The sequence below is a fragment of the Peromyscus californicus genome, unplaced genomic scaffold (assembly GCF_007827085.1).
Source record: "Peromyscus californicus insignis strain IS unplaced genomic scaffold, ASM782708v3 Scaffold_7__1_contigs__length_154581171, whole genome shotgun sequence".
In the NCBI taxonomy this organism is placed as follows: domain Eukaryota; kingdom Metazoa; phylum Chordata; class Mammalia; order Rodentia; family Cricetidae; genus Peromyscus; species Peromyscus californicus.
The window spans coordinates 120832640-120858463 of NW_026294595.1; the positions used below are offsets into that span (position 1 = coordinate 120832640).

Consider the following 25824-nt stretch of genomic DNA (forward strand, 5'->3'; position numbering starts at 1 on the left):
GAAGGAGAGGCCCAGAAAGATCCGGCCCTACAAACACAGGCTTGGCAGCCCCTCAGTAGAAGTGACAGGTGAAATGCTCCTCATAGTCCCATCACTGTGACAAAATGCGTGAGAAAAATCCCAAAGAGGACAGGTTTATTTTTGCTTACAGTTTCAGAGGTTTGAGTCCGTGGTCTCTTGGCTTCATCACTTTGAGCCTTCGTGAAGGACAGTATCATGGCAGGGAAGCACGTGGTGGCACAGGTGTCCAGGAAGCAAAGAAAAGGAGAAAAGGGCTGTGATCTAACTCCCAAAAGCTCGTTCCTTAGGATCTAGCCAGTCTTCCTTCCTTCTACTTCCTACATCCCTCCTCCCTCCCCTCTTTCTGTCTCCCCCCCTCCCACCTTCCTCTGCCACCTCCTTAAGGTTTCACCCCCTCTTCTTAGTACCTCAGGTTGGAGAGCAAGCTTCAGCATGTGGCCCCAGGAGACAGTTGAGATCAAAACTGTGGCAGGTGGCTGTTCTCTCGGATGGTGGCACTTCTGTGAGCCACTGTGTGAAACCTGACCAGACTAGACCATCTAGGGAGAATATGGCTCTGAAGACCATATTTATCTCTAACTATAGTACTTAGAAGATCATTCCTTTCAAAGAAATAATCCAAAATTAACAATATAGTGAGGCATTTGGGCTTAAAAAAAAAACCACAAAACCTTTGAATTTCCTTATTTTGTTTTAACAATATGTGATGGAGAAAATGCTGTGAATCACTTTCTAGACCTTGGGTTTATGTTGAGTGATCTTTCTATAAACACTAGACTGTAGAAGCTCCAGACTATACTTCTGCATACGTGAGCCATTTGGGTGGGGGTGAGGAGGGCTGCAGAAATAAAGTTTCTGGGCCCCCAATTCCTGGTGTTATAATTCAGTGGGGCTGGAGTAGATTCCAGAAATACATGTGTTTGACAGACTGCAGATAATTCTGCAATGCAGCTGGGTTTAGGAACCATTTATGTAGACATTTCCTCAAAGTTGACAGATACATCTAGAAGGGAACAATTTCCCCCCTATAATTGTTCATTGTAGGTAAACTAGTTTATGGGTTTGTTTTCTGAACCGCATTTTCTAATTCTCAGGAAATAATATAACTTCTAACTTACATCATTACTTTAGTGCCTACCAAGCCTAATTATCACGCCATCATTGACATTATGTAGCTGAAGTCATTATCCAGGTCTCGGTATTTACATATAAATTGGACCTAGTCAAAAGCGTTCTGCAAAGCCACATGCTGAACCGATCACCAGTTAAGAATGGAGCCCAAGAAGTAACTGCCAAGCACGAGGAAGCCAGCCCATATGGTGTTAATAAAACCTTGCTAATGGCTACTACTGCCCCAAATATGAACCTTTCTTCATCATCAGAAGTGATGTCAGTGGTTCTTCTAGTCCCATCATGCTTTGCTTTTGGTCATGTGACCCTGATTGATTTGTGCCTTATGTTCTGCATCTCTTGTGGACAGAGCTTTTCCCATTTGTCTTATATTTGTCCTCTTGGTATTCATAGCTGGTATTTATTTAATGTATATAAATGTGTATTCAAAGCATGTATGTATGAAACCATTATTAAGCATTTCTTATAAAATATAAAGAAAAACTCATTTTCAATGCATTTTAATCTGTTTTGCTGGAACCCCCAATTTTATTCTCGTCATTTTCCAAACATGAATTTTTTTTTTTCAGTTAGGATTCATGAGTTACCTTTGAGCACAGGTACACGAGCATTTCATCTAACATCTTGAATCTCCAGATGTTCCCCATAGACCATGACTTTGGCCATCATGTCCCTTCCCTGACAGATCCATGAGGACTCCAGAGGGCACCTGGGTCACTCTTGGAAGATGGCTGGGTTCAGGGGAGGCTTGGGAGAACAGCCTGCTGTCTCTTCTCTCCAGGTTTCATCACAGTTACTTCAGGGACTAGTGAGAACAGGAAGTTCTGGCTCACCATGCAAGGTAGACTGAGGGAGGGTTGTCCCCAAAACTAGAGAGTAGGGTCAGCGGAAAGTTTTAACCTCTGCGTCACCTCCACAAACCCTCACTCTCTTCTACATGTGTTCAAAGTCCTCCCCTCAGTCCTATTTGGCTTTCTTTGCTCTCCCCTGACAGTCAGAATTTGCCATTACTGACAGCTCTGTGGCTATGGATGCAGCCTTTGGTATTTTTATTAGCTGAACAAAAATGAAACAAGTACCTTGAGATGTATCAAAAAGTCTCTCACGGTCTAAACATACAAATAACACACACACACACACACACACACACACACACACACACACACACACACACACACACACACACTCTCAGGAACCACTGAAAAGAGTTAATTTTTTTTCAGGGAAAACCTGGTAGATTTTCTTAATCTGTCCTTTGCTTATAGTAAATCTTTGCTTGACTTGTTTTCAATGCGTTTGTCTTCTAATTGTGGAAATTCACAATTATCCCCAACCTTTACCTCCCATCTGTAGCGTTTAACCATTAATTGCTTGCTATTATCTTACATCTTTAAGACTGAGTTACATCTGAGTTGTTCTTTGACTGGTAAAATAGTCAGTCCGGTCTCATATCTATGTTGAGCTAGGATTTATTGTCATCTGGAAAGTATTTTTGTCACTGTCTTGGACAATTCTGAAAGCAGAGGTTTTAGTAAATTAAATTGAAACATTTAGATGGATGTGAGGTAATTATTTTTTCCTCTACATTATCTATTTGTTCGAATAGAAGCATTAATAAAGCCAGTTAATTAAATCACTCAGTTTGGCTGGCTGCCTATGTCATGCCACACACACAAAATCAGCAAAAAATATAAAAATTAATGAGTGAATTACTAGCAGATTTACAAGCAATGTGAAAAGTTTTATGTGTCCTTTTCCTGCTCACAGTAAATTGGTGGTGTGTTCCTCTTTATTTGCGGGATAAGGATGTTTAGACCTAATTTTGTAGCTGTCCTTCTGAAACTCGGAATGAAACACAATACCTTTTACTTATTTCCCTGGATACTCTAATCCCTCCCTGCTTTACAAGTATCTTTGAGCTGTTTCCTCCCTTTGTATCCACAGCAACGTGAAATCCCCACTGGAATTATTTGCTGCGAAAATGCAGGTGCACTTGTTTAATGTTTCAGTGGCCTGAGCACTTAACTTGAACTTTTTCTCCCTCACAATATGGTGACCTTTGATTTGGGAGCAGAGGGCTCACAGTGCTGTTAGATATTGTTGATATACATTAAGCCAACACCATTAAATCTGAGACCAAGGTTTTATCTGGGACTCGGCTGTTTGTGCCATTTCCTGCAGGGTTTGCTCAAAGCCAAGCTGTACCCAGTGACCTGCTGTTCTGTCTGCAGGAACTTTCTGAATATTCATACATAAGCAAATGTGAACGCTGAAACGTTTCATCTCAATATTTCATCCCCAGCACTATAAACTTTACAATTGAACTAAATCAAATTAAGTATTCAGATGTTGCTGTATCCAGTTGCAAACTACCATAGCAAAATACAAAGTTGGAGAGGAAAAAATGAAAATGCTGGTGTGTTTTCATATGCAGGCATAAAAGGGTGGGGAACTGTCAGGGAGCAGTGAGGAGGTTGATAGTACAAAGAGCAATGGAGAGGTAGATTAGCCCTTGACCATAAAGACTTACCTATTATGCTGGTGAATCTGGACTTACTATCCTGGCGATGAGATGGTTAATATCCATTGAAAATGTTCTGTCTGAAAATCTCCTTTCATCTGCACAGCTCCCCTAAGATCCACTAGGTTCTGTCACTCCCATTTACAGGTAAAAAGGTTAAATGGTTTGCGTGAGGTCAAGAAGTCAGCACTGAGGGTCCAGCTAAGACAGCGTGACTCTCAAGCCCATGCATGCTCTCTACTTCTCAGCTCTGTTGCTACCAAGGTAGTGTTCAAAGGACGGACTCTCAAAACCAGAAACCACTGACATATGATTTAATGTAAAAAGATGTTTCCGGTAGCTATGAGGAAGAGGGGCAGAAGCGAGATGTGTACCTGGGACACAATGTTAAGCCCATTTCTTGAGGTCGATGGTCAGTTGTCACAGTGTGTTGTGGGACTGGCAGATGGGGCATTCAAGAATACGGAGCAGGTGAAAATGACCAGACACAGTAACTGGCATGGGAAGTGGGAATGAGGACAGGAATCTAAGATGAGCTTCCAGATTCCTAGCACGATTGATAGTGAGTTGGCCATGACTTTGACAGAGAAAGGAAGGGCGTGGAAACTGCCAAGAGCTCTGTTTGGCTGGAATGCCCTGGAGCATCCTTATTTGCACATGCTGAATTTGGGATGACCCTGGAGCATTTAGAAATTAGATCTATAGCTCAGAAGAAACATTGAAGCGTAGTCAAGTGCATTATGGGAAATAGGTAAGATGGTAATGGATGAAATCACCTGGGGAAATGGGCATGAGGCCTGAGAAGTTGGTGAGAAATAAGTGTACAAATGGGGGAGAGCCAGCTAATAAAGTCATGAAAGACAACTTTCAGGCAGGCAGGGTGTGGCCACAGCTCCTAAGTGTCACCTGCACAGCTCCCTCTTCTTGTCCCGCCTCTCCCTATGTCCCCTCTGCCTCCATCCTCCGGGCTTAAGATTGTGATGGCACACCCTGTCTTGCTAGTCTTGGCATGACCCTCTATCCCTTTCAGCTCCCATAGTCCTGTGCAAGCCTCCCTTTTGTTTCCTGAGACTTTGTGGAGTATGTCATGTATTTTTGGCCTAAATTCCTAGTTCATAAGGTTCTTCTTTTGTCCTCTCCCCATGCTTCCTTCATGAGCTGATGTGAGGCCAAGTCAAGCCTGCTATTTGCCCCCCAGGATTCATTCTGTACTCCATGCTTAGTGATAGAACTCAGGGCAATGTGGTCCCTCGGGGGAAGAAATAATCACTGTGTTTCATGAAAACCCGTGGTTTCCAACTTCCTTTGCTAAGACATGTGGCAGTGGCAGTGAGTTCTGCTAATATAAGCAGAATTGTCACGTGGGACTGCCTGATAGGCTCTTTAACACAGAGTCCTCCCTGCTGATAAATGACATTGGTAGGAAGCCACTGATTTGGAACAGGCTCCTGCACTGGGCCAACCTAAACCAATGTGAGTTCAGTCACAGTAAAGGTGGGGTTCCGGAGGTTCTCCAGCCAGCTGACTGGGTGCTTGTCTAACCTGCAGTCATCTAAGTTGTTTTCTCTAGGTCTCTTCTGGTTTTTCTTCAAATTCTGTCTGCTACCATTGTTCTCAGGAACTGCTCTAATTTCTGGGTGCTGCCCAGTTGGCACATCATTTTTTTTTCTTGGCATACATGAACTGTACTTGATATAATTGGCTTGAGGAATTCTGCCTTTTAACACCACATTTTCCTCCTTCTGCCCATAATATTAATGTGGTGGGTGGAGGGAGCCCCAGAACTACCGTGGATCTACGCTGACTTTGAGACTAGATCCACACATGAAGAAGCAGAGAAATGCAGCCGTATTCCCGTCAACTCCCAGGAGCCCATCTTCATCAGCACTGAATTGACATACTGGGTCATCATAAGAGATCAGCTGGCGTGGGCATTTGACGAGGAGATCCAGGCTCATTGGCAGACAGACCCCTGCCTTTGGAGTGGAAGATGTTCTTGCAGATGCAAGAGGGAAAGGTTGGAAGCCGATGTCATCTGTGTGCTTTCATATGATGCAGGAGACATGCTAAGTGGAGACTGAGGACCGGAGAATGGGCAAGGGCAGGGCAGGACTTGAAGACTAGCTAAAAGGCCAGGACAGCCACAGGGAAGAATGCGAGAGGAATTTCACTGTGAAGGAAGAGAAGAAAGAAACACTGTTTCTTCTAAAGAAACACAATTCAAGAAATCCCACCCACTTCTAAAAGTCTGTACTATGTCATTGTAGGTGATGTTGAGAAGAGAAAGAAGGAGGAACAAATGAAGAAGAGGAGAAAACAGTGAAATCATCCTCTGCCTTTTGGGAACATTCTTTCATCTTTTGAGAAAAATTTTAATTGTAGGATAATTCAGGATAACATAATGTGGTGATTTGGCAATTTAAAAGTCATTTGATCCATATAGTTAGATATTTCAAATTACCCATACCAAAGGGATGGTTTTTGTAGTAAAAGATAAAGCTACATAATCATTAAGCCTTCTATCTGCATGGAGATGTAAAAAGGACCTGTATGTAGCTCTTACTAGTACAATATAAAGTACATTTTGATCACAGAGGATCCAGAACCAGAGTAAACTTCAACTGTTTGTGGGTGTAAACACATGATTATCATTTGTGTTTTCCATGGGATAGTTACAAACCCAGGGCTTGTCCTTGGTGTGTTCTTGCAGACTGACATCCTAAGTAGGCGGGGTTAACCGTGGCCTTTATGCTATTTGAAGATAGTCAGATTTTTTTATTCCTATTGTTAGAGGATAAGATATGCTTGGCTTTCTCCGTATTAAATAGGAATATTCATTCTTAAATGATAGCCATCCTTAGAGACTTCAGAGCAAAACCTTTCATTGCGTTTAGCTGCTTTCAAATGTCAGCTGAACCTATTGCACAGCACCCTGGAGCGCTTCTCCCACCCCACCCCCACCCCCATGCCATCACCCAGAGTCCTGTCTTTAGAGCTGCTTAACAGAGTGCCAGGAAACTGGTAGCATTTCCAGTTGGAAAATCTCCAACCTCCTTTTGAGAAAGGAAGGCAGGTGTTTTCCTCTGGCCCAGTGAAGACCTTCTTTTTGGCATTTGATTGCTGGAAAGGGGCCGTGTAAACCAAGAAGAGATTTTTAGGGGACAAACGTCTTTCTCGTTAGTGAGGCTCCTGTGATAAGATCTCACCCATAATATTTTGCTGACTATACAGAAGGCACATTGCAACAGGAGTATCTGAAATACTGAAAGGTGTCTAGAGAGTGAGCCCTAAGCATGTGAGTTCATGGAACCTTCTATGGGTGCTGGGCAGTCTCCTGAAGCCTACCTGCAGAGGGAATGCTGCTCGGAGTTGGAAAGCAGAAATTGCTTCGCTGACCCCTGCTGCTTTGGAACACCATGACCTTAACCAAAGTACTTACCTTTGCCACCATTTAGTTTCCTTCACATGAAATACACATAGCCGCGATTATCTCCAAAGCCCCGGTGGAGATTGTTTTGAAGATTAATCCCTGCGATAATGCCTGTGAGTGCTTCAGGCTTGAAAAGTGTGATGCAAATATAGAGCAGTTTGGCTCTTAGGTTTGGTTCGGTTTGTTGAGAAAGACTATAATTAGTAGCCCAAAATGGTCTGGAATTTATGATTCTTCTTGTCTCTGCCTCCCAAGTTCTGGAATTATAGTTGTATGCTGCCCTGTCAAGTGATAACCCTCTAGAATATTCTGCGAGGTGACACTCTGGTACCCTGACATGGGTAACTATATATGTCTGAAAGTGAGAAGGCTGGTGTTGAACTGTGGGAATTAGATGATCCCGGAAAGCCCCTGGGCAATTTTCGTCTCCAGGACAACACAGCCCACATAGAGATGGGATTTTCCTTGGGCTTTATATCCATATATTCAGGCAGTGTCAGCAGAAAACCCTTGGGAGAAAAAATTCACTGCACTGAGCACACACAGTCTTCCTTTCCTGAACAACACAGTATACCAGCTACTATTTATTTTTTGTTAGTTGTAAGTAATTCCGAGATGATGTAAAGTATTTAGGTGGTAGTGTATGCCTTATGTGTGGATGTCACAGCATTGTGAATCAGGGACATAAGCCACTCTATAGGCGAAAGTTAGATGAGACAACATTAGAGGCAGACAGTGGTCTTACGTGGCCTTAGAAAAGCCATTGTGCCTCAGTTCCACCTGAGGAAAATAAAGCTAATAATATTCCTGATACCATCACATCGCCCCAAGACTCCAGGGGAAAATACCTTCAAAGTGTGTATGGGGCGTGTGTGTGTGTGTGTGTGTGTGTGTGTGTGTGTGTGTGTGTGTGTGTGTGTGTTAGGAGTCCAGTTTCTTGTAAGCAGGATGACACTCAAATTTCTATTAGTTTATGCATAATTATCTCCCACCTCCCAATTTGGGGGGTTTATTTTACTTTGGGAGAAGCAATTTTTAAAAAGTCCAAGTATCTGCCATACACTTGCATAGCCTCTAGAATTTTCTGCAGTTAGCCATTTCAACACCACCTTCCTGTTTTGTTGTGAAGGTTCTCTTTGAAGAGGTGTGTGAAAAGAGCTTCTACCTCCAAAGAAAAAGCCAAGAGTTGAATGATACATGAAGTAAAGTTCAACTGAAACACAGTAAATTTCTGTTTAATCTATTTAACTTTTTAAAAATTTTGAACTTTTTATTTCTTTTCAGCTCTCACCTGAAGTTTAATAATCTCACCCTGATTTCAACTCATGGACTCCCAGGAAAAAAACTTTTGGGCAGCGAACAAAGGAAGTTTCTAGCAAGCGAGTATGATTCATTTTCTTTCCTAATTTCCTTCCTAATTCATGTGCAGTCTTTTATGTTAAATAATAGATTTCAAAGGGGAAAGTGGAGGGCCTTTCTCCTAGAGTAGGCATTAATTGGGAAACACAAGTTCAAACCCATCAGAGAGTGTCTTAGTTAGGGTTTCTGTTGCTGGGATAAAAAAAAAAAAAACATGATCAAAGCAACTTGGGGAGAAAAGGGATTATTTGGCTTACACTTCCATATCACGTTCACTGTTGAAAGGAGTCAAGACAGGGACTCAAACAGGTTAGGAACCTGGAGGCAGGAGCTGAGGCAGAGGCCATGGAGGGGTGCTGCCTACTGGCTTGCTCCCCATGGCTTGCTCAGCCTGCCTTCTTCTAACCCAGGACCACCTGGCCAGGAACGGCCCCACCCATTATGGGCTGGGCCCTCGGTCAATTACTAATTGAGAAAATGCTCTACAGCTCGATCTTGTGGAGGCATCTTTTCAACTGAGGTTCCCTCCTTTCAGCTGACTCTAGCTTAGGTCAAGTTAACAGAAGACTTGCGGGTCAGTGAGTGAGTGGTCCAGCACAGCAGGACAGGGCTAGCATTTTATCCTCAAGCTTCCCTGTCCCCGGAGCCCAGCAACCTCTACATTGGAGTCTGAGAAACAGGACAGAGAAACTGTGGCCGTCAGTCTACCCCACAGGCCTCAACTTAGAGTGTGAGCCTCTCTCCCACCCTACCAAACCATAGGTACACAGAGCTAGCTTAGAGCTGCCCTCGCCAGGCCAGGAAGGCTTGGCTCTTCTTGTCCCAGCAGAACCGCTGCCTGACACCTGTTCTTAGAAACAGCATTTCCTTATCACACAGCTTCCACTAATTTCAGTTTCTGGTAGCAAAACACAGGCTCTCTGCTGGAGAAATCGTCTCCCAGTGTTCAAAGCGAAGAGAAAGAAAGGGAAATCATCCCCTTTTCAGAGCAGTGGAGGCGCTGCAGAATCTTTGATGGAGGGACTCACTTCCCTTTTGAAGGAACACTTGTTTTACCTTTACTGGGGAAACCCTCCCTTCTTCACCAGCAAAACCAGGCCCATTTTCGGCGAACACCCTTCTTACTCTGTAGAGTTCTGTTGCTGTTGTTTGTAGTGGTAGGTCTTCAACCTGGAGACTTGAGTCTACTAGGCAGTGCTTCACTGTAAGCTATCAACCCCACCTTTATTAGATCATGCACTTCGATACACACACATATGCACGCATGCACGCACGCACGCACGCACGCACGCACGCACACACGCCCGAAGAATGTCATTCAGCACAATAAAGAGTATGTGGGATTTGAGCTGGTGTGTGTGCTGATCAGGAACCACTCCTACCACTATAGTCTAGATAAGGACTTAGGTTTTCTTGATTGTGAAAAGTATATGCTTAATAAAGTATGCTGAATTTTTAACTAAACTAAGCATAACATCAAGTCCTGGCCAGTAAGGGAGGATAGACCCTTGGACATCTCTTTCCCTTTCTCATTTTCTTTTTTAATTTTTTAAAGATTTATTTTATTTTATGTGTATGATGTTTTACCTATACGTATGTCTGTGCACCATGTGTGTCCCTGTTGAGGTCGAAAGAAGGCACTGGATCCCCTGGAAGTGGAGTTCCCGGGGGTTGTGGGTCACCATATGGGTGCCGGGAACTGAACCCGGGTCCTGGGCCAGGGCACCAGTCCTCTCACCTGCTGAGCCAATCCTCGGGTCTTGCTCTCCCCTTTTGTAAATGACACGATTCCCAAGAAATGTGAATGTAAGTCAGTCAGCTTGGTGGGAAGTTCTGAAGGTTGAGTGTGACATAGTGAGAACAATGTATCTGATTTTCTTCAGGTGTGACACACACAAGTAGCAGCAGAGGCTACACGGAGTAATCGGGTAGCCTTACCTCTACCCTTGTCTCTCTGCCTCCTAACACAGAACAACACACACACAAAAATGTGACGCAGATGGTATCTGCTCCTTGCCTCCTGGAACTCTACTTGTAGAGTAGCTACAAACCACCCGGGGTTGTTTCCATTTAAAATAATTAAAATTAAGTGAGTTGGAAATTTCAGCTCCCCACTTACATTTGCCCCCTTGGCTCAAACAGCTAGCATGCTACCATATCAGCATAGCTAGCTTCAGAATGCTTTTGTCATCACAGAATGTTCTAGAATGCATGAAAGGTCTGTCCTTTTTCACTGACTATATCTATCTTAGTTAAGGTTTCTATTGCTGTGAAGAGACACTGTAACCACAGCAACTCTTATAAAGGAAAATATTTAATTGGGTGGTTTACAGTTCAGTTTAGTCCATTATCATCATGGTGGGACATGGTGGCATGCAGGCAGATATGGTGCTGGAGAAGATGAGAATTCTACATCTTGACCGGAAGGCAACAGGAAATGGTCCAGGACACTGGGCATGGCTTGAGCATATATGAGACCACAAAGTCCGCCCCTCCACCCCCCAGCAACACACTTCCTCCAACAAGGCCATACCTATTGCAATAAAGCCACACCCCCTAATAGTGCCACTCTCTATGAGCTTATGGGGGGCAATTACATTCAAACTACCACAATATCTTGTACTATTTCTGCTCAGTTCTCTCCATTCTCTCCAGATTAGCAATCTTAGTGTGCCCCAAACACATCAGGCAAACCTTTACTTTTCTTTTTCTTAAATGTCCCCTTTCCCACCATCTACCCTGACTATCCCATTCATTTGCAACCAACCAACGCACTCAACTGAACTTTGTTCTGTTTTTTTTTTTTTTCTGGCTCATGAAATCCTCTAAATACTAAATAATTTTCAATGTAAGATGGCATCTATTGTCTCCATCCCAAATCCTGCACTCCCCTAGAGCAGGAATTTTATAATGTAGAATAAATGAAAATCACCTCAGAAGAAGCAGCAAATATCCTCTCCATGAAGGATGAGACCCAACAGCCAGACCCATCTTGGTGGGAACCCTCACATCATGATTCTCAGGAGCCAGAGGCTGAACCTGGAACAGGATGCTGTTTTTCAAATGGTGCTCAGAAAGGAACTTGTCTGGGATCCTGGTGTTCAATAATAATAAGTGCAAATAACATACATAAATCTAATAATCCAAATTCCTTCTTCTCAACATGAACTGTGAACTTGTCTTTAGTGCTTTACTTCATTATGGTTGTGGATATTTTTTATAAATAGCCATTTTTGCCTTCTCACACCCCCCTTCGCCCCCCAGCCACTGGTTGAGGTGCTAACGATGTACCTAGGAGGCAGCTGGAAAAAGGTGTGGGAGGGAAGGGAAACAGGAAGCAGGAGAAAGCCACTAATTGGGCAATCAACCCTGAATAATTGAAAGTTAATTGCAGTGGCCCTTCTTCCCAGTGTGTCACAGCTAGTCCCCAGCAAACCTCTAAGTTTCTTCCCACCTCTGAAGAATTCTGACTCTTTGAGACAAGAGCCTGCTCAGACCCGACATTTGTTCCAATGGAGTGGCTTCCGATTGTGAACCTAAGGACTTGGGCTGTTCCTTACTACCAGGGTTTGGCCTGTACAATGTTGACAAGAAGGCCACACCCTGTACACTGTATACCTTATGTGTCTATGCCGTCTTCGAGACATTTCCCCCATCATGGTTTTGTTTGTTTATTGAGACAGGGTCTCACTGTGGATCCCAGGCTGACCTCAAATGCTCATTCTCCTGCCTCCACCTTCCGAGTGCTGGGATGAATCAGGCCTGGGCTACCATGCCCAGCTGTTTATCCTGATTTTTCTGTGAAGACAACTTTCCATTTTTCTTTTTCTTTTTGTGCACGCTAGGCAATCGCTCTTCCACCAAACTACACCCGCAGTTCCCCCTCACATGATGTTTGAGTCGGTACCGAGCTTGCTTGTGAAAGATGAACTCTCATCTGTGTGACTTCTGTGCTTCCTTGTCTTTCTCCAGAGGGCCCAGGTGATGGCGTGACGCTGTGGAACCGTCTCTGCCGTGTTGAAGTCTTTAGGCTTGTAATGCTGCCTAGCAAAAAAATTGGAGACTCTTGCAATAGATAGTTTCACTATCTGGTTGTAAGCCTAGCCTTTAACGGCTGAGCCATCTCTCCAGCCCAGTTTCACTATCTGATGGAGACCTTACAGACAGTCCAGAGGGGTAGTAGTATCCCAAATGGGGATCGTGAGCTTACACAATGGCACTTTAAATGGAGAAAGCTAACAGACTGTGTGGCATCAGCCATTCTTCACCGCTCCCTTCTGTCCCAGCAAACCTTTAAAACAGAGTGTTCCCAAGCGTCAGCTCCCGCCGGACAGAGGTTCAGATGCCAGCTCTGAAGTACGCATTCTGACATTGCCAACAGTACTGCCCCACTGTCATTAGAAACAGCATTGTCTTAGCCGCCCACAAATCTCCCCCAAGAGCTTTTATCTTTGGGCAAATCCTCCTAAGACTAATCCCTGGGCACTAACTATTTAATTTTTTCTCATCTCGGATGGCTTACAGTAGGGACCGCATAGCAAATACAAACAAGCCTTTTGTGTGTTTCCTGTGACTGTGTGGAAACAGGGAAGTTTCATATAGTCCTGTAAAACTATCAATGGTTGAGTGAGAGAGAGAGAGAGAGAGAGAGAGAGGAGAGAGAGAGAAAGAGAGAGAGGGGGGGGGAGGGAGGAGAGAAAGAAAGAGAGGGAGAGAGAGAGAGAGAGAGAGAGAGAGAGAGAGAGAGAGAGAGAGAGGGAGGGAGAGAGAGAGAGGAGAGAGAGAAAGAGAGAGGGGGGGAGGGAGGCGAGAGAGAAAGAGAGGGAGAGAGAGAGAGAGAGAGAGAGAGAGAGAGAGAGAGAGAGAGAGAATTTCATCTCACTATCCATTATTTTCCTGTGACAGGCCAGTCCCTTATTTTCCTTTTTTATTAAGAAGAGATTTTCTTGTTTTTAAGTGTTGTTTCACGGAGAAACACAAAGCCTAGCACTCCCGTCTCTTTTCACAGGCCCCGTTAACGGAGTCTAATGTGCATCCATTACGAGAATTCTCTTTGTGTAGTGAGACAAGACTCATGTGTGGATCAAAAAGAAAAAATGTCCTCCCATTACCACTTCAGAATCCTGTTTGCCTCCAAAGAGAGTAAACAGGATTATGTATCATTAATATTATTTAGAATAAGAGGCCTCACATATGCATCGCACTTGACGAAACAGGGTCTCCTACACTCTCATGTCCGTCTTTTCACAGAGGTGGAGGCACATAGGATGGGCTCATTATCCTATCCCGAGAAGCGAGGAGACGGGAATACAGGGTCCCTGGGGTCCAGAAAAGATAATGCAGCCTAAATGTAAATGAATTTCCTGCTGTTCTGTCACTGCAGAGCCTGTCTGCAGATCGGGGTCATTCAAATGTCACCTATAGAAGGTGACACCTTTGAGAGAATTCTATAGAACTCCCCCCAAGGGGGAAAAACTCTCTCTAAATAAACCCAAATCACAAGCATCCTACTTCAGTCACTTTACAGCAGTGTTCAGTTGAAACAGAGCCAGAAAAGGAAAAGGAAGGAAGGGAGGGATGGAGGGAGGGAAGGAGGGAGGGATGGATGGAGGGAGGGAGGGAGGGAGGGAGGGAGGGAGAAAGGAAGGGAGGGAGGATGGGAGGGAGGGAGGGAGGGTCGGAGGGAGGGAGGGAGGAAGGAAGAAAGAAAGAGGAAGGAAGGAAGCCTGTTTGACCCCCAGTGCCCCATAACTTCAGCACTCTCACCCACCCTAGGCTGATATATGTAAAAGTACTGGCGCCCCATAAATCACCTCTGCCCTATTTACTGGCTCCAAATCTCCAGGCATTGTGCCTGCTGTGAACCTCCTGATATTTTCTGTAACTGGGTTTTGTCACTGGGGCACAAGGAATGAGTCTTTTACATCAATTTCACAGCAAAAAGGAAGGATCTTCCACATGTTTTGGCATCTGACACCTGCCTTTAGGGGTCCCCCATAGTGCCATATTCCTTCTTCCACATTCCTTGAAGCCTCTGGCCAGTAGGACAATTTAACAGTTCAAGTAGATTGCCAATCACCATGAAATAGGGACAGAAGGGAACTTAAGTGATCTCACATACACAATCACACACCCTTCCCTTGCGGACCAGCCGAAGCCAGGTGGAACAATTTAGCTTTAATAGGAGGATGTCAATTTGTGACTAAGTGTTTCATAAGGAAAAAAAATCTCTAAGTCTTGGTCCCGGTAAACTCACAGCGAGAGCATAGACCCAGCTCACTAGGGGACTTGAACCAGCTCGCCAGATGTCTAATTAATGCCCGCTGTCAGCTGCTCAAATGTCACTGATGGAGCGTCTCTCTTCGCAGCCACTGTTTTAATGACAAAGATTATGCACTGATGTCACTGTGCTCCTGGGTCAACGTTGTGGTTGGTAGAATGACGGGCATAGACCGAGCAGCCAAGCGCGTTGTGGTTTCCGGGAACGAGACTGTGTTCTATGACCACCTCATTCTCTGTACCGGGCAGCAGTACCAGGTAAGGCTGTGCACCAGGGGCACTGCTGGCGCATGTGAAGATGGCAATATGCTCACTGGGGCACACGCGCTCTGAGCAAAGAGCGTCCTGTCTCCCCGCACAGCTGCCACTCTATATTCATAAAAGTGCTCTTCAAGGCCTGCACACATGACCAGAACGGTGTCTGCAAACCCTCGCAGGAAAGCCATTCCAAGAAAAACATTCTGTTGAGGAAAAAAAAAATCACAGCTAGTTGGAGAAATGTCATTCCTGAAGCTGTTGTCCCAATGTCTAACACTTATGGATCATCACAGCAGACTCCAGACCCAACCAGGCATGCATTTGTGCTAAATTAATTTATGCCTCAAGAGGCTAGCATTTGGCTGGGGCGATGCGCTCACGCAAAAGTATTTCAAACATGTGCACCTTCTGTCAACCCTTATTTTATTTTGTCTCTCAGTTATAAAACTAGGAAATCAGATTGACTAGTTTCCCAGTGACCATGCTTTCTGCGTGAGTGCTCCAGCCGCGTTGGACTAAAGCGTTGTTGGCTAGAACTGAAGCTGCTCCCTGTCTGAGGACCGCAGACCTTGGGACTCCCACACTGTGTGCGGTGTTCTTTTGTGTGGTGCACAGAACTAAGGCATCTTTCCAGTAAACAGGTTTACTTTAGAACTTAAGGATGGGGTCCGAAACCCTCTCCCCAGTGCTGTGGATTTGGCCAGGGAGTGTGTGTGGTTCCTTTGCATTTCAGAGGCAGGGAGGAGGCAGCACAGAGGGTCCCATAGGTCCTCAGTCTACCCATGTTTTGCATGTGCTGAGTAGCCTGGGCATCACCGAATGGATGTCTTCAGCTTTGGCTGTACTTTGAGACCTCCCGGGGTGCTTTCAAAACATATTCACACCTGTGTCCCCAGGAATTGCTTCAATTATGCTGCTAGGTGGGGCTGGTCATCAGTGTTTTTACTGTGCTCCCCAGATGGCTCAAAGCCAAGGCGGAGAACCGCTTCAGCTCTCTTGGCATTGAGTCCCTTATCTGCACCTTACAGCAACACTTCCAGAACTCCTTGGTCACACACTACCCCTGAGTATCCGTTTAAGACGCAAGCTCTGAGCAGGGAGCTTCGGAGTGGTGTCGCCTGAGATATGAGTGTCTAGCAAGCTCCCCGGGGGGACCATTGCTGCTGTGAATGGATTGCAATTTGAGTGGCTTGGATCGATCTCCTAAAAAAAAAAAAAAAAAGCTTCTAAGTTTTAAAAAATAAACCTTATTCTTGAAGGGTAAAAAAAAAAAAAAAAGAAGACTGTCTTTCTAGTTAAAGAAAAAAAAGTAAGTGGGAAGACACCTCCTTTTGCTATTTAAGAATTCCTTCTACTTTTCACTAAACGAGAAGGAAATACAGTGTGCCCTGTTAGCCTGCCCCCTCACCTGCCCTCTGGTTGCAGCCACTGCCTGCGATCCCACACTTTGGAACTGGAGCAGAGGACTCAGCCAGCTGTCCAGAGCCTCGGGCATCTGCCCATGTGTGCCCAGCTGCCTCTGCAGCTTTAGTCCGCAGCACATTAAGCTCTTGCCCTTTTTACAACAGGAAAAATGAAATGAAGAAGTGATAAAGGGGAGTTCCAATTTAATTTTTCCAGAAGGACATAAAAATCAAAGGTACATAGAGTGATAGAGAAAGGGCAGCCGAATTCATCGGGGACCTTCTAGTTCTTAGGTCTTTTCCTACATCCTTCACTCCAGCTCTCTCATGGATTTGTCCCAGATTTGTAAACCAAATTAAAATGATGACAGTAGAGCTTAAACTCAAAGCAAGAAGACAACATTTCATAAAATATAATTACAGCCCTTACCCTCAAGTCAGCACGCCTCCGTCTAAAGCACTCTGCAGTATTTTCGATATCTAAATGTACACCATTTAAGTTTTTTATTCAGAGAATCTGACCACAGAGCAAGCCCCTGAGCTGTATTGCAGAACAGAGGGTGAGGAGGCTGGCTTCTCGCCTAGCCTACACTTACTAGCAAGGCCCTCTTCTGAGCTCCCAGTTGAAACATTCCTCCTCTCCTTCAGCTGTGACTCTGGGAGTTCCAAATAACACATTTATGGAGCCTTTAACCTTGTTCCATCAATGTCATACATTGCTGTGACCTCTCCGTTCTGGAAGAAGACTTAGCTAGCTTATTTTTAACACTCTCTACCTCCCTTATCTACCTCTTCCATCAATTTAAAAATATTTTTATGTTATGTGTATGTCTCTCTCTCTCTCTCTCTCTCTCTCTCTCTCTCTCTCTCTCTCTCTCTGTGTGTGTGTGTGTGTGTGTGTGTGTGTGTGTGTGCATGCCTCTATGCAGGTGTCTGCAGAGACCAGAAGAGGGCATTAGATTACCAGGGGCTGGAGTAACAGATGTCTGTGAGCCACCCAGTATGAGTTCAGGAATGATGTCGGCTCTGAGAACCAAACTCAGGTCCTCTAGAAGAGGAACAAGTGCTCTTAGCTGCTGAGCCATCTCGTTAGCCATTTTTATTGATGAGCACATGCCAGCTTTGAACACCACTCCCAGCTTGCTTCCTGGTGAAGTCACAGAGCCCTATGCCTCATGGGCTTTATGGAGAAGTCGGAGGATACCTTCTCATGCCCAGATTTGGGCAACCTCATTGAAAGAGGAAGGACAAAGCTTGTCAAAGTCAAATGAGTTTGGCCCTGGCCAGGAAAACAAGCAAGCAAACCAACAAACAAGCAAAAACCAAAAGGAAACTGAGGCATAGGCTGCTGAAGGGGTGGTGACCACCAGAAGCCAGTAGGTGGAGAGACAAGTGAGAAACAAAGGTACAAGACAGGCTGGGTGTGGATCCGAAACGTGGTGTCTGCAGAAGGAATACGCCATCCAGACTGGGTGAGCAACAATGTGGGGCTGAGGGAATGACATGAAATTTGCCGACAAATGGATGGAACTAGAAAATATCACCCTGAGTGAGGTAACCCAGACCCAGAAAGACACACACGGTGTGTACCCACTCATAAGTGGCTGTTAGCTGTAAAGTAAAAGAGAACCAGGCCACAATCCACAGCCCCAGAGAGGCTATGTAATGAGGAAGGCTCAAAGAGGGACACAAGGACTTCCCTGGGAAGAGGAAATAGATGAGATCTCCTGGGTAAACTGGGGAGGGGGGGTCATAAGGAAAAAAATAAAAAAAAGGAGTTGGGTCCAAACAGATTGGGAGGGAGAAATGCATATGCACAACGGGTCCCTCCCGGAACAGACCTGAGAGGCGCACCTCTGTGTCAGAAGTGAGCTCCAGGGACAGTGGAAGGGAAAGGGGACACACTCATCGGAGAACTGGAGTCTGTGTCTCATCTCTGGACAGGCTCATGACAAGAACTTAAGATTGCTAGCAGAAAACTCTCCTTACCCCAGAAAAGAATTGCCCACGTGATTGATTCCAAGCAAAAACAGCCTTTTTTTTTTTTTTTTTTCATTTAGTTACATTCTGGCAAATGTCAGCGAGTGAGGCATTTCTCATTGTTTTGTGGGAATGATGGGGGGGATGAACAAATTTCAGAAGAAAAATAGCAGATTGTCAGATGCTCCCCCTAAAAGGATAAAAAGAATGGAGGCATAAACCATCTCCTGTCTGGCACTAAACGCCGGAAGAAAGCAGAGCTAAGGACACCGAATTCTGCAGGAGTGTGGTGATTTGAGAACTACACGTCCACCTAAGTCTCAGGAGCCATTCTATGCAAGACCTTGGGAAAAGTACCTCTTGTGGGTTTTTTGGGTTGTTGTTGTTGTTGTTATTGTTGTTATTGTTTTGCTTTATCTTGTACTCCATAGCCGACAGGGAATTCAGAGTTTTACAATCGTTAGGGGACACAGGTGGCCGCTCCATGGATGATTTCAGTCATGTAAATAATTTAAATTTCGAGCATACCTACTAAACAGAAAACTGGTAATCCTCAATTTAAAGTGATGTAATCAAGATCAGGAAATGGATGGAAAAGAGGTGTGGTTAAGGAGCAGACGTTGGCCACAAGCCCAGAAGCCCAGTGCGAGCATTTTGGTGGTGAAGTCTCTCAGTTGAGAGGAACTGAGCCAAAGTCTGCTGAGGAGCAGCACAAAGGAATTCACCCACCAAGCCCCAGAAGAGATGAAAGGTGAGAAAGGAAAGGCTAAGGACGCAGTGGTGAAAGTGTGAACCGGATGTCATGGTTTCACACTACCCTGACCGAAGACCAAGACCAGGTTCACACTAAACTTGAAATAGGAGGAAAGCATTCAATCAGAATGATCCCCCCCCCTTTTTTTTTTTAAATAAAAAGATAGTTAAGGGGCTGGACAGAGAGCTCAGTGGTTAAGAGCACTTGCTGCTCTTGCAGAGGACCTGAGTTCAGTTCCCAGCACTTATATCAGATGGCTCACAACCACCTGTAACTCCAGCTCCAGGAGATCCAGTGCAGGCCTCTGGCCTCCAAGGGTATCAGCACACATGTGGCATACACTCACACAGACATACACACTTACACATAAATAAAAATGGAAATAAATCAGTTTTGAAAAGATAGTTAAAAGTGCCCAGTGAGGGGGCCAGTGAGATGGCTCAGTGGATCCAGGCACTTGCTGCCAAGACTGACAGCCTGATTGACCCCTGGAACCCACATGATGGAAGGAGAAATCTGACTCCTGTACATTGGTGTCCGATCTCCACAAGTGCACCATGGTAAACATGCCCTCCCCTCTGAAAAAAATGTAAAGAAATTTTAAGAGCTTGAGAGTTGGCTAAGTGGTTAAAAGCATGTACTGCTCTTCCAGGGTACCTGAGTTGGATTCCCAGGACCCGTGTTGAGTAGCTCACAACTACCTGTAGCTCCAGCTCCAAGGGATCAATGTTTCCGGCTTCCATGGGCACCAGCACTCCCATGCACATACCGCCCCCACCACATCTACAAATGTAAAAAATAAATATAAAACATTAAAATGTTTGGATGAAAAAATAGACAGTGACAGATTAATGAAGCAAATCCATAAAAAGCAGCACTAGAAATATTCAGCAAAGGGAACTTGGAGAAAGAAAAGTATTAACAGTAACGGGGTGAAATTCGTGATGCCAGTGTAGACAGCAGCCCCAAACTCCTTCCCTGCAGAACATGATTATGTGAAAGGGTACATCACAAAAACAGAAAGTCCTGGTGATTTTATTCACTTCCTAGAATTATACTGAGGAAGAGAAAGAACAAACAGCTCCTGCAGAGACTAGAAGTCACTGAGATGCTTAGCCGTGGGGACAAACGTGAAGTCACTGAGATGCTTAGCCATGGGGATGAACTGGAAGTCACTGAGATGCTTAGCCGTGGGGACAAACGTGAAGTCACTGAGATGCTTAGCCATGGGGATGAACTGGAAGTCACTGAGATGCATAGCTGTGGGGATTGACAAGATGACCAGCCAGTTCTCAGACCCTCTTAGGGTTTCTGTGCAGAAAATAACTTAGGTTCAGACCTCACGGCCCAGATTTAAGACATCTACCCAGAAAGAACAAACACTGTGCTTTCTCATAGTCTGAAAGTCTGCTTCCAGAAGGAATGCTCATGCCTGGGAGATGAGTGTGACTGCCCCTGGCATCCTCATCAAGGTGGTAACAATCCTGTTACCTATGAGTGTTCCCTATGAGACAACCAGGGTAGCTGATGGAACGCTCACAGTCACTGCCATGTGCTTCCCTGTTTCATAAAGTGACTGTGTCAAGGACTGAGGGGGGTGAAGTGCATGACTCATCCGAGGTCTTGTATTGCAGGCAATCTTCTGTGCCATTGTCATTGTAGAATGCTTCATGACTCACTGTTTAGGTCTTCCACTGTGAATCTGCCACATGGGCCACAGAGATCTTCCACGGAAGACTCAGTTTTCCTATCTCAGTTCCCTGGGCTGCCTCTTTGTCCACACACTTTCCACCTGGCAGTCAGAGTGAAGGGCCAGAATAGTGGTCTACTGAGCAATCTCAAGCAACCATGCCATTTTATTTGGCATTAACAACAATGTTTGGTTTTAATTTGAATCAAAAATAAAAAGTGAAGAGTCTACACGCAAACCCAAGGCTTTGACATTTCTTGAGAGATCAGATCTGGCCATGATGAGCCTGTGCTGTTCCTGGCAGTGGCTGGGTGGGGCTGAGTAATGGCTAAAACTCCTTGGCTAAGGCACAAGACTTCTGGTTGCCAGAGTATCCTCAACATGAACGACCAGTGTTGGCCATCATTCTTTATTGTGATTTAATTGTTATTTTGCTTACTACAGAGGACAATTTCTGTTCCCATTTATGCTGAGTCGACATCAAGAGAGCAGAAATCATATAAGGGGAAGCTGTGTGTGTGTGTGTGTGTGTGTGTGTGTGTGTGTGTGTGTGTGTGTGAGAGAGAGAGAGAGAGAGAGAGAGAGAGAGAGAGAGAGAGAGAGAGAGAGAGAGAGAGAAAGTAGAGAATTTCTCTCCTGATAAAGTAAACACTAATCTTCCATATTCTCCGTGGCCCCTCTGTAGACTTGAACTTCAGCACTTGAAGTAATGGCTCCTGCAGAAGATAGCTTTAACTATATATAGCCATATCTGCTAGATCCAGAGCACCCCAGTCCTCTTAAGGCATTTTATCCCCTGATCTGGGCAGGCCCCTATAGCTACCCCATGAAAAACAGAATCTTGTGTGGGGACATTTCTACAGACCCAGGACTAAGCTAGAGAAGAGTGTGAAGCTCCTTTCTCAAGATCTTTTCCCCAGAAATGCAGCTGCCACAGTATGAGATGCCCAAGTCATAAGTGGGTATTCCAGACCACAGGGAGCAGCAGCGTTCAGAAAGTTGATGACAACTTGCTAGCTTAGGATACCCTGCATGTTCCTTGGAGGAAAGAGAAAGGACTGACCTTTATGTCCAGATGAGTCCACCCTCAGAGCCTTAAGTCACCGTTAGTCATTGAGTCTTCCCAGTCAAGGCCCCAGCCATTGTAGCACAGAGAGAAGCTGCCCCTTGACTTGTCCCGTCTGGATGGATCACTGACCTACAAGAACAGTATGACTCAGAATACAGTAAGGGGCTGCTTTCTGCCACTAAGTTTGAAAATAACTGGTAACATAGCATTGAGTAACCTGAGCAATTCATTCTAGGAGTTGCCTCAAAGTGGTCATTCTGCCTGTTTATTTGTGTATTTCTTTCCCTCTCTATTAAAAACCGAATTAACTACATCTGGGGACAGAAAAGGCCACCACAGTGTGGATATAGACTTGATTTTCTTCCAACCATGTCGACGCTGCTTTGACCATCTCTCTGTCATACACCTCAGGTCCCGTGCCCCACAGGGGCTAGTATGGATCAACATCTGACAAACAGAGAGGTTCTGGGCAACAGCAAGCTGAGGTACACTGGGAAAGTCCCTCACAACCTTTTCATTCTCAACAACGAGGAAGACTGCGTCAAGGCACTCATTTGGATGAGGAACAACGCCATCCTCACAGAAGGTAAAGTTACTGTAACTGCAGCCTTTCAGAATAGCATTTTATTTTTATAATGAGTCTCATTCTTCATCTAGTTCCAGTATATAATTAGTGTCTAATTAATTCCAACCAAATCATTCATCTGTCATGCTTTGTTTTCCAGATTAATTTACAACTTGTTGTCATTTTTGGATACCCAGAATGTTTTCTGAGGGAAAGAAAAAGGCTTGAGATAGTTTAATTATCTATAATTATTTTATTACACAAAATGAATATCCGAAGAGCAAAGCATGGCTAAAATCATTAACTAATTAAAGAATAATTTAATAAGCAAACATGTTTAGCAATTATATGGAAAATATGTCTCCCTTTGTGAAGCTGAAAAGACCCAGGAGGAGGAAGAAAGGCAAGCGTTGGAAGGGCCCTTTTCTTCTCTGCAGGAGTCATTGTTCCCTTTCTTACTGTTGCCTGCACGGTCCTCCCCACAAATAGACACATTCGAGCTGCAGACCACTTTTTGAACCCAACTGTGAAAGTAAAACATTTGTACAAATGCCTGCGCCACTCAAAAGCATTTCCCAAGCATCTTCTTCACCATTGTTTGGATTTCATTGAAATTGTTTGACTCTCGAAACAGCTAGAACAGAGCCTGGCTGCCCGTGTGTTCTTGGTTGAAACCTGGAAGCCAGGAAATGGAAGTGATCGTGCATTCAGCCCTTCATCTTTCCTAAGGCCAGGTTGAGTCCCCATGGCCACCTATGGGGAGAGCTAAGGTTCTCATCCTTACCTGCAGTTCAGGCCAAGGACTTAAAGACCCCTAAGTGCCTAGAAAGTGGGCATCAAACTGCCAAGTTAAACATCTTCATCTGTTAAATATTATTCCATTTGTTAATATAGTTAATACAATAGATTAAACACAGTTCCTTCTGATTTTCAGTTAATGACTTAGGTCTCTTGAAACATCTGAAGTTAGTGTATTCAGGACATAAAAGAGTTCATGGGGATCAAATGGCATTCTTCCCATTGCTAGATTCGATCTGCTAATATGATATGAACTATTTGTCTCTAAATTTATGAATGAGGTTGGTCTGTAATTTTCTTTGGTATGCTCTCCTTATCAGGTTTTTAGACCCAGGAGAATACTAGTACCACAAGGTGATTCTGACTCTTGCCATATTATGGGGGAGTTGAAATAAAAGTAACCTAAAGGTTGGACATGACTCATCATAAATCCAAATGGGTCTGGAACCTGTGGCAGAGGTGGGAGCTACACATACATCCAGCATGCAGATGTAAAACCTGTCATAATGTATCTTCAGATTTGGGGCTGCATAAGTTTCAACCTGTTTCAGCATCTTTTTTTTTTTTAATACCCACCATAATGACCACAATAATCTCTATACTGACTTGTGTGGGCTTCAAGATTTCAAGGGGACTGTCCTATCCAGAGTGTTAGCGTGTGGTCGTTATAAAGCACTAGGAAGGAAATACTTTAGACTTTGCAGGGCATGCTGTCTTTCCTGTAGATACTCATCTCTGAGGCTGCAGCAAGAGAGCAGCCCGAGAAATGCCTGGGCAGGACTGTGTGCCAGAAAACCTTTACAGTACCAGGTAATGAGCTGTGTTTGCAGAGCCCCCTTTAATCCAGATGACGTGGGGAAAATAATATCAAATTATCAGACTCGACACAGAACATAAACTCACTCACTGAAAGCAGAAAAGCCGAAGGACACAGTGTGTCTGTCCTAGAACTGCAGCCAGTCCTGACAGTGGGCAGTGTTTTAACCTTGAACTTTGAGTGCTTGGGGCGATAGGACTACGGAGCGTTTTGACCAAGAAATGGGGCCTTTGGGAGCAGCAGCGCAACCTCTTCAGGTTGAACCCAATAGCAGCGGGCAGGCAAGAAGCACCTGAGTCTCCTGCCTTGTGTCTTCTTGTTCTCTTGGTTCTCAAATGTGAGGAAAGGACCTGCCTTTCTGTGAATGTGACTGGCTGCCAGAGACAGTGGTTCTCTAGAAGTCGCTTTAAGAGAAGTGCTGTGTGTGTGTGAGTGTGTGTGTGTGTGTGTGTGTGTGTGTGTGTGTGTGTGTGTGTGTGAGTGTGTGTGTGTGTGTGTGAGAGTGTGTGTGTGAGTGTGTGTGTGAGTGTGTGTGTGTGAGTGTGTGTGTGAGTGTGTGTGTGTGTGTGTGTGTGTGTGTGTGTGTGTGAGAGAGAGAGAGAGAGAGAGAGAGAGAGAGAGAGAGAGAGAGAGAGAGAGAGAGAGAGAGAGAGCTTTAGGACTGTCTGCTTCCGTTGTGAAGCCACTCTGTTCTTTCCCACTCAAGGGCCAGGATAAGGAGTGTGTGGAAAGCAGTCCCTTGTCTTAAATGCTGGCTACTCCGCCCCATACCCACCCCGTGACCCACGTATGAGTTCTTAGCACTCAGACAGAGTCCAAGCTCGGATGGTATCTGAGGAGCTGCCCAGGCCAGCCCAGTTACATTAGCTCTGTCTAGGGGCCTTTTCAAGAGACTTCTCATGTGTAAAAACTTAAGAAGGAAAGCATTGCCTCCTGCCTTAGGAAACTCTCTTTGTAGCTTTCCCATAATTCAAGTCATATTCAGGCATGATTTTAATTAGTCCCATTCAGACCTTAGTCTTGAACTCATTTTCCTGTCCCCTCCTCTAGTACCCAAGACTCCTCCGAGCCCTCCCTCCTCCCACTGAGTAATTCAGAATCACAGGAGCACAATATAAATCCCAGGACAGGTATGCCTAGGACAGTTGCCCAGCTGGCTCCAGAAAGCATATCTCCATGTGGGAGCCAAGAGCCAATAACAGACAGTTACCTCTGTGAAAGCTTCTAGGAATGCAGCATACGAGGGAAAGGGGGCTCTACTTACAGCCCCCCAAAACACCCTGGTCTTTGCAGCAGCTGACAGTCCGTCCATGAGGGAGGGAGGGAGGCCTCCATGAAAAGCACTTACACACCTCCTGTGGGTCATCTTGATGGCCTCTTATCTCCTAACTGAGCAGTTGTGAGTCTCCTCACTAGACTCTCTTGTTACTTTTTTATTAAAAATAAATGTTAACACAATATATTCAGATCACAGTTTCCCCTCCTTCATCTCTTCCCAGATCCTCCCTACCTTCCTATCCATCCAACTCCATACCTTCTTTCTCTCTTTCCTTAGAAAACTAACAAACAAACAAACTGGAAAGAAGCAAGCATAAAAAAAACAAAGAAAATTCACAGGAAACACACACACACACACACAAACACATACATACACATAAACACAACCTGTAAAACCACAAAATCAGAAGCCATAATATATAAGCAAAAAAAAACAGTAAGGTTTAAAAAAATGCCTGAACAAAGCATTAT

At 44.7% G+C, this 25824-nt stretch overlaps 1 protein-coding gene across 3 annotated transcripts in view; it reads left to right on the forward strand.

Moving 5' to 3' along the window:
* The window catches only part of Cfap61 (cilia and flagella associated protein 61), a 300869-nt gene that overhangs the window by 173073 nt on the left and 101972 nt on the right, over positions 1 to 25824 (forward strand). For 2 of the 3 annotated variants that reach the window (XM_052722829.1, XM_052722831.1), the window contains exons 19-21: positions 8388 to 8486; positions 14831 to 14999; positions 22307 to 22481. In XM_052722829.1, coding sequence (XP_052578789.1) covers positions 8388 to 8486; positions 14831 to 14999; positions 22307 to 22481 — 443 coding nt within the window. Of the gene's footprint in view, positions 1 to 8387; positions 8487 to 14830; positions 15000 to 17331; positions 17874 to 22306; positions 22482 to 25824 lie in introns of those variants that run through there. The other variant, XM_052722832.1, reaches the window with a different exon arrangement.